Consider the following 9,078-nt stretch of genomic DNA (forward strand, 5'->3'; position numbering starts at 1 on the left):
CAGTGTCAGACTTTATTTTTCTGGGCTCCAAAATCACTGCAGATGGTGATTTCAGCCATGAAATTAAAAGACGCTTACTCCTTGGAAGGAAAGTTATGACCAACCTAGATAGCATATTAAAAAGCAGAGATATTACTTTGCTAACAAAGGTCCGTCTAGTCAAGGCTATGGTTTTTCCAGTGGTCATGTATGGATGTTGAGAGTTGGACTGTGAAGAAAGCTGAGCGCCAAAGAATTGATGCTTTTGAACTGTGGTGTTGGAGAAGAATCTTACAAGTCCCTTGGACTGCAAGGAGATCCAACCAGTCCATCCTAAAGGAGACCAGTTCTGGGTGATCATTGGAAGGACTGATGCTGAAGCTGAAACTCCAATACTTTGGCCCCCTCATGAGAAGAGCTGACTCAATGGAAAAGACCCTGATGCTGAGAGGGACTGGGGGCAGGAGGAGAAGGGGATGACAGAGGATGAGATGGCTGGATGGCATCACCAACTCAATGCACATGAGTTTGGGTGAACTCCAGGAGCTGGTGATGGATAGGGAGGCCTGGCGTGCTGCAATTCATGGGGTCGCAAAGAGTCAGAAATGGCTGAGCGACTGAACTGAACTGTATTAACAGGTTAAAGAAAAACTGTAGGATCCTATCAACTGATACAGAAAATGCATATGGCAAAATCTGACACCCATTCATGATAAAAACTCTTTCAAAATAGGAATGGAGGGACACTTCCTCAACTTGATAAAGAGTGGCTACAAAAAAACTGACAGCTAACTGCTAAGGTCTGAATATTTCTGTCCCCTAGGGTTGGAATCCAGGTAAGAATTCATCTTCACTGCTCTTTCTCAATATAGTACTCTAAGTTCTAGCCACAACAATAAGTCAAGAAAGGGAAATAAAAGGCTTACAAATCAAAATGGAAGAAGTAAAACTGTTTTGATATGCAGATGACATGATGGTTTACACAGAAAATTACAAGGAATCTACCAAAAACTCCTAGAAATAATCAGTGAGGTCAACAAGGATAAAAGATAAACATACACAAATAAACTGCATTTCTATTTACTTGTAATGGACATGCAGACAATGAAAAAAAACATCATTTACAATTTTTCAAAAAAGAAATATTTATAGATATAAATCTAATAAAATATGTAGGATTTATATGCTGAAAATTAAACAGTGATAAGAAAAGAAATCAAAGATCTAAATAATTATAGAGACATATTATATGGGTTGGAATGCTCAACATAGTAAAGGTGTCAATTTTCCCCAAATTGATAAACATGCTTAATGCAATGAGTATCAAAATCCCAGCAAGATTCTTTGCAGATAAAAACATTATTCCAAAATTTTTATGGAAAGGAAAAGAAACTAGAATAGTTGCAATAATTTTGGAAAAGAAGAATAAAGTAGAAAAACTCAGTCCCTCCATCTTTAGCTACATTAATCAAGAATGGGTGGAGGGCTAGACATACAGATCAATGGAGCATTATAGACAATCCAGAAACAAATCCACACAAATATGATCAACTATTTTTGGCAAAAGCAATTCAATGAAGGAAAGGCAGCCTTTCAATGAACAGTGCTGGAACAATTGTTCATTATTAAACAAAACACTAAGTGCTCTAAGTTTCATATCTTATATAATAATCAACTCAAATGGATGAAGGACTTAATGTAAAATATAAAACTATAAAAACTTTAGAAAAAAGTAAAGGAGAACAAGAGATAGGTAAAAAGTTACACTTGAAAGCAAAGCATAATCTACGAGGAAAATTAATAACTTGGACTTAATAAAAATTAAAATCAATTGCTCTGTGAAACACCTATTAAGAAGATGAAAACACAAGCTACATATTAGGATAAAATATTTGTAAACCAGGCATCTAACAAAGGACTTATATAAGTACACTAAAAACTACTTGCTTTCTCCTGGCTATTTTAATTATATCATACCATTAAAAAAAAAAAAAAACTTAAAATATTCAAGAGAGTTGGTATAAGATCTCTCTAGCTCTAAGGACTAAGGAAGAATTCAAGGAGCTCCTAGGATTACCTAAAGGATGCAGGTCAAGGATGCATTCAGTCACTCACACTGAGAACTGACCCTTTCAGAGATTTTGAACAACATCATCAAATTATCAATGGAACTAACAACCACAGACTCTACACTCCCTTCCTCTGTGTGCTTCAGACCCCACTCTATGGTTCATTTGGGTAGGGGTTACTGGGATTCCTTTGCACTGTTCACTTAAGAAGGCTTTCTTATCTCTCCTTGCTATTCTCTGGAACTCTGCATTCAGTTGTGTATATCTTTCCCTTTCACCTTTGCCTTTCATTTCTCTTATTTTCTCAGCTATCTGTAAGGCCTCCTCAGACAACCACTTTGATTTCTTGCATTTCTCCTTCTTGGGAATGGTTTTGGTCACCACCTCCTGTACAGCCTTATGAACCTCTGTCCATATTTCTTCAGGCACTCCGTCTACCAGACCTAATCCCTTCAATCTATTTGTCACCTCCAGTGTATAATTGTAAGGGATTTGATATATGTCATATCTGAATGGTCTAGTGGGTTCCCCTACTTTCTTCAATTTAAGTCTGAATTTTGCAATCAGGAGCTCGTGATCTGAGCCATAGTCAGCTCCAGGTCTTATTTTTGCTGACTGTATAGAGCTTCTCTGTCTTAGGCTGCAAAGAAAATAATCAATATAATCAATCTGATTTTGGTAATGACCATCTGTAGAGTTGTCTCTTGTGTTGTTGGAAGAGGGTGTCTGCTATGACAAGTATGTTCTCTTGGCAAAACTCTGTTAGTCTTTGCCCTGTTCCATTTTGTACTCCAAGGCCAGATTTGCCTGTTACTCCAGATACCTCTCAACTTCCTACTTTTGCATTCCAATCCACTATGCTAAAAAGGAGATCTTATTTTCGGTGTATATTGTCACTCTGCTTATTTACCTTACATGCAGAGTACATCATGTGAAATGCAGGGCTGGATGACTCACAAGTTGGAATCAAGATTGCTGGGAGAAACATCAAACTTCAGATATGCAGATGATACCACTAATGGAGGAACTAGAGTGCTTCTTGATGAGTGAAAGAAGACAGTGAAAACTCAACATTCAAAAAACTAAGATCATGACTTCAAGGCAAACAGACTGGAAAAAGTGGAAACAATGATGGATTTTGTTTTCTTGGGCTCCAAAATCACTGAAGATGGTGACTGCAGCCATGAAATTAAAAGAGGCTTGCTCCTCAGAAGAAAAGCCATGACAAACCTAGACAGCATATTAAAAATCAGAGATATCACTTTGCTGACAAAGGTCCGTATAGTCAAAATTATGGTTTTTCCAGCAGTCATGTACGGATGTGAGACCTGGACCATAAAGAAGGTTGACCACCAAAGAACTGATGCTTTCAACACGTGGTGTTGGAGAAAACTCTTGAGAGTCTCCTGGACAGCAGGAAATCAAACCAGTCAGTCTTAAAGGAAATCAACCTTGAATATTCATTAGAAGGCTGAAGCTGAAGCTCCAAAACTTTGGCCCCATCATAAGAAGAGCTGACTCATTGGAAAAGACCCTGATGCTGGGAAAGACCGAAGAGGGCAAAAGGAGATGGGAGTGGCAGGGACTTAGATGGTTAGATAACATCAATGATTCAATGGACATGAGTTTGGGCAAACTCTAGGAGGTACTGAAAGACAGGGAAGCCTGGCATGCTGTAGTCCATGGGAGAGCAAAGAGTCGGATGTGACTTAACGATTGAAGAACAACACTGGGACTCCATCTGGTGATCATGAAATAAATATGGGTCCCTTCCTTGTGTGTGTGTTAGTTGCTTGGTTGTGACCAACTAACTCTTTGTGATCCCATGGACTGTAGTGCACCAAATTCTTCTGTTCATGGCATTCTCCAGGAAAGAATACAGGCGTGGGTAGCCACTCCCTTCTCCAGGGGATCTTCTTGACCTGGGGATCAAACCTGGGCCTGCCGCACTGCAGGCAGATTCTTTACCATCTGAGCCAGAAAGCCAATTTGCTAATAATGAAGCTTCACCAACTACTCTCTGTCCTGGAGGCTATTATATGCTCCTTCCTCCCCTTTCTCCCAGAGTGGATCTGTCCCTGGTCTTCTGATTGAAAAATCACCTCTAGGACAAACCACTATTCACGATGAGGGTGTAGTTTATCCTTCAAGATTGATGTGATAAAGGACAAAAAGGTCAAGAACCAATAGACTGGATGACATCTAAGGTAGGAGAGCAGTACATTGTAATGAAAATACTACAGGACAAGTAGGCAAGAAACCTGAACCATGGCAAGAAATGTTGGCTCTACTGTGACTGGTGAGTGACTTTGGAAAGTCACCTGTTTTCATTTTCTTTTTCTACAAAACTAGGTTTTTAAATTATTTGTTCTAAAGATTCTTCCTAATTCTAAACTCTTATGCATTTGTCTTTCTTAAAATGGTGCAGTACAGGTGAAAGGGGTAGAAAGTATCCTTGTGGGATTAAGGATCTTAGGCTTTCTCTCCTAGAATCTTCTGTTGTGCTCCTATGTGGGCTTGGCTACTCTCCATTTTGGTGCAGCTGTCCTTCTGGAATATCTCCTTACCAGCATGCTACAAATTTCCCTTGTTATCTTTTCTAGTCCCTACATTCCTGTCTTCCTTTATTCAGTGTATTCCCTTACATTGGTAGAACACTTATTCCAGAGGTTTTCTGAGAAAAATTGACAAGTAAATTGTTTTTTGAGACTCGAATGTCTGACAATATCTTTACTGTACTTCCACATTTGATTAATAATATGGTTGGGTATATCATCCTAACTTAGGTATAACTTTTCTTCAACAATTGAAAGCATGATCCACATTCTACTAGCTTCCAATATTGGTTAGAGACATACACAACTATTCTGACTCCTGATTCTTCATGACCTGCCTTATTCTCAACTCTGGAAGTCTGGATTATATCTTTGGGTTTCTAGCATACTTTAAGTTTCATTATAATGTACTTTGTGTGGGATATTTTTAACACTGTGCCTGGCACTTGTAAACCTTTTCATCTGGAAATTATTTCTTCTCTTTCTGGGATTCATTTGAATGAAGTATTTTCAAGAATGACCTTTCAATTGTTCTATCTTCTTTCTCTCACTTTGGTCTTTTTTGTTTTTTCCAACTTTACTTCCAACTCTATCAAGTTTTCCATATCTGTTTAATTTTTAATTTTCAAAAGCCCCTTTGTAGGTTTTATTCATATTCATGCGTGCTATATCTTTTCTATGAAACTAAATATTTATTATTTCTGCTAAGTTTTCTCCCTCTACAGGCTGTGTATTTCTCAAGTTGATTTTTTGTGTTTTGGAATCTATATTTCATGTGAGAATCCTTCTGCAGAAATTTAGCACTCTTCACTATCTAAAAAGCTGACCGGAAGCTTTTAGCAAGCGAAACTTGGAAGACCAGACTTCACTGGCCATCTGGTGAGATCTTGTTTTTGAAGAATCCCTAATGTCAATATCCTTATTTCTTTCTTCTTTGGGTGGTCAGATTTCCCAGGGATGTATCTTCAGATCTTCTGCCTGAGTGATATATGACTGGGAACCAATAGGTGAAGATGGCTAGAAGGCTCTCACCATTCTGTATCTAACCTTTAACTTAAATATCTTCATTTGTGTTTGGTGTGTCCCAGTTTAAAGACTGTTGATCTGACCCTGTCTAGAAAATAGACCTGTGGCAGTCTACTGAGACGACAGGGCTTCACAGAGTAGGGAAAGGGAACGGAGCATTAACTACTGCAGGCTTTTAAGCAATCCCTGTTTTTAGCCTTACATTCTCACTTTCAGAGGTACCCAAGGATACTCATTATCAAGACTGTATACTTGAGTTAGAGTGTATACTCAGGTTATTTCTCAGCTTTCCACACTGTTAAAGGGTTGAGCTCTCTTAAAGTGTGAGTCCATTATCACTAACCCCAATTTTTTGACTCTTGTTTTCTTTGTCCTTGTGAATTTGGGTCTTTAAAAAATTCTATTGTTAGTGTTGTTTCAGTAGGGAGCAAAAGAAAAAATACGTATACATTCAAGCAGCCATCGCTGCAGTTATACAGACTCACATTTCCTGTCACTCTCGCCTGCCTTCTTTGGGATGCCAACCTTCTTCTGCCTTCTTGGCTTGTCCCAGTACCCTGGCATTTGACTTCTTCCACTTACCTTCACTGGACATTATATGGAAAGGTTAAAAAATTTTAAGGTGTTTATCGTTCTCTTATGACCAAAAACAAGTTTAACCTTTTTGTATCTGTCTCACTCCATGCTTAAACCCATATTCAAATAAGCTGCATTTTGCTTTTGTGTGACAACTACCAATAAGGCATTTTGTAGTTTACAAAATATTTTCACATATGGCATCATATTTTATCCTTAAAAACCCCACTGCAAAGATAGGTCATTTTATACACAAGATGGAAAACAAATGGTTAAACAGTTGGTCTGAAATTTGTTCTCTTTTGCAGGGGAAAGGAGGATGCCTCAGGAAAGAAAAAAGGTAACTTGGTCAAATTTCTTTATAAACATGCTAATGATAGATTTCCTGGAAATAAATTACTAGTATTTGCTGGCCAGAGAATCCTTTTCTGGGGGGAGTGGGGAGGAGGTGGTGTATAGTTAAATTATAGAAATTTACTTTCTCACAGTTCTGAAAGTTCGAAGTCCATGATCAAGCTGTTGGCAGAAGAATCCTTATTTATAGACTGCTTATAGCTGAATGTACTTGGTTGGTCTAGGACTGTTTATGGTAAATAATCCTGGAATCTAGGGATTTGGGGGGCATAAATCCATAATCCCTGGGAAATGTAACTATCTGGGCATAAAATTAAGGTGTTTCATGACCAAAATGACTTTCTTTTGTGTAAGTAATGTCAAAACCTTTGACATTAACCGTGGCCAGAGTGGGAACCTAGGAGGTTGTACTGTAGTCCCAGAACTCTTGCTGCTTTGCTATGCCACATGGTCATCTGCATACATGAAGTTACAGTTGACCCCTGAGTGGCACAGGGGTGAGGAAATAAATTTTGTGAGGAAATAAATTTTCTGTAATTTTGCAGTCCAAAATCCAACTATAATTTATAGTTGGCTTTCCACATACACAGTTTCTCCATATACATGGTTCTGAATCTGTGAATTCCATCAACTGCAGCTTGTTTATTATTCTAGTATGTAATGCTGAAAAAATCTGTATGAAAGTCAACCCATGCAATTCAAATCCATGTTGTTCAAGGGTCAACTAAAACTTGATACTGCTAAGATCTCTGATTTTAATGAGTGTGATTTGACGATCCAATCCTTTTGACTCTTTGTACCATGTGATACATTCCAGTGAGATGGAAAAACAGAACAAAACACAATAAAACCTGGGTTGCAGAATCAGAAACATACTTGCCTGCTGGTTCTCTCACTGACCAATTGTTTGACTTTGGGCAAGTTACTTACAACGTTCAAGCCTATTTCCTTACCTATGCAATACTTCTTACGTAAGATGCAAACTATTTTAATGACAAATATAAGAGAACAATAGATAAAGATGACATAATACAACAGGACATTTAGAAACAACCTTAAACGCTGGAGGGAAAAAAAAGTTTTGCTTACTTTTTTCTTGTAATGCCTGCAGTTTATTCAGTTCCTCATTCTCTTCATCACTCTCTTCACTGCTTGTGCTGCTGACATCCAAAACTATATCCCTTTTGGGATCTACTCGGAGAAAATTGCGGCATTCAAAAGTCAGGTGACCAGCTAAGTAAAACAAAGAAATATGAATGACAAAACTACAGATACATTACATATTTTTTGCTTTGTTTATCCACTAAGCAACAATTACAATTTAATAATATAATATTTAGTTGTAACTTTTATTCAGTGAATGATCATCTGCTTTACCTGAATGAAAAAGAACTATTTTTAACAGGGCTTCTTATTCAATAAATATTTTTTTGGTTACATCTTATAGATTTTAGAATACGCAATTAATGTAAATACTTTCAACTTTAGAGTTTATATTTAATTTCTTTCCCCTATATTTAATTCCTTTCCACTACCTATGTGCTTCTCATCTTACTATTACATTTTCATTACACAGCTTTCACCTAACTAAAGGTGTCATAATAAAATAAGTGAACATGTTCAAAAGAATACTTATGATTTTAATTCTAACAATAATATTCAGTTCTTAAAGATTCTCCCTATAAGAAAACTACAACAGTTATCTACTTATTGCATGATGCAATTAAAAAATCAAACATTATAAACACCTGGAGACCAAACAATATCACTAATATCTAAGTACCTATCACCTGCATGTTAACATTTTGCTTTATTCACTTATAATTTTTTTTAAGTGAAAGGCTTGCAAACGTGCACACACAAAGTTGGAGAGCTTGCACCATGGCTTGGAACCCTGCCCCAAACCCATTCCATTTTTTTTTTCTTCAGAAGTTGGTTATACTGAAGTTGGTGTCGATATTTTCAGAACATCATATTATTATTTTTTAACATAAACTCAATTATACTTAGCTATCATTCTGTAACTTTCTGCCATTCAATATTATGTTTTGTGATTCATCTACGCTAACATCAGATCAGATCTGATGTTAGTCGCTCAGTCGTGTCCGACTCTTTGTGACCCCGTGAGTCGTGGCACGCCAGGCCTCCCTGTCCATCACCAACTCCCGGAGTTCACTCAAACTATGTCCATTGAGTCAGTGATGCCATCCAGCCATCTCATCCTCTGTCGTCCCTTTTCCTCTTGCCCTCAATCCCTCCCAGCATCAGGGTCTTTTCCAATGAGTCAACTCTTCGCATGAGGTGGCCAAAGTCCTGGAGTTTCAGCTTTAGCATCATTCCTTTCAAAGAAATCCCAAGGCTGATCTCCTTTAGGATGGACTGGTTGGATCTCCTTGCAGTCCAAGGGACTCTCAAGAGTCTTCTCCAACACCACAGTTCAAAAGCATCAATTCTTTAGCACTCAGCTTTCTTCACAGTCCAACTCTCGCATCCATACATGACCACAGGAAACACAATAG

The 9,078-nt window shown here is 37.8% G+C and overlaps 1 protein-coding gene across 1 annotated transcript in view; it reads right to left on the reverse strand.

Moving 5' to 3' along the window:
- Nucleotides 1-9,078, reverse strand: part of SREK1IP1 (SREK1-interacting protein 1) — a 41,535-nt gene that overhangs the window by 10,700 nt on the left and 21,757 nt on the right. Inside the window, exon 3 of the mRNA XM_010845514.1 lies at nucleotides 7,649-7,792. Coding sequence (XP_010843816.1) covers nucleotides 7,649-7,792 — 144 coding nt within the window. The remainder of the gene's footprint in view (nucleotides 1-7,648; nucleotides 7,793-9,078) is intronic.

This window comes from Bison bison, unplaced genomic scaffold (genome assembly GCF_000754665.1).
Source record: "Bison bison bison isolate TAMUID 2011002044 unplaced genomic scaffold, Bison_UMD1.0 scf7180017864218, whole genome shotgun sequence".
NCBI classification, from domain to species: domain Eukaryota; kingdom Metazoa; phylum Chordata; class Mammalia; order Artiodactyla; family Bovidae; genus Bison; species Bison bison.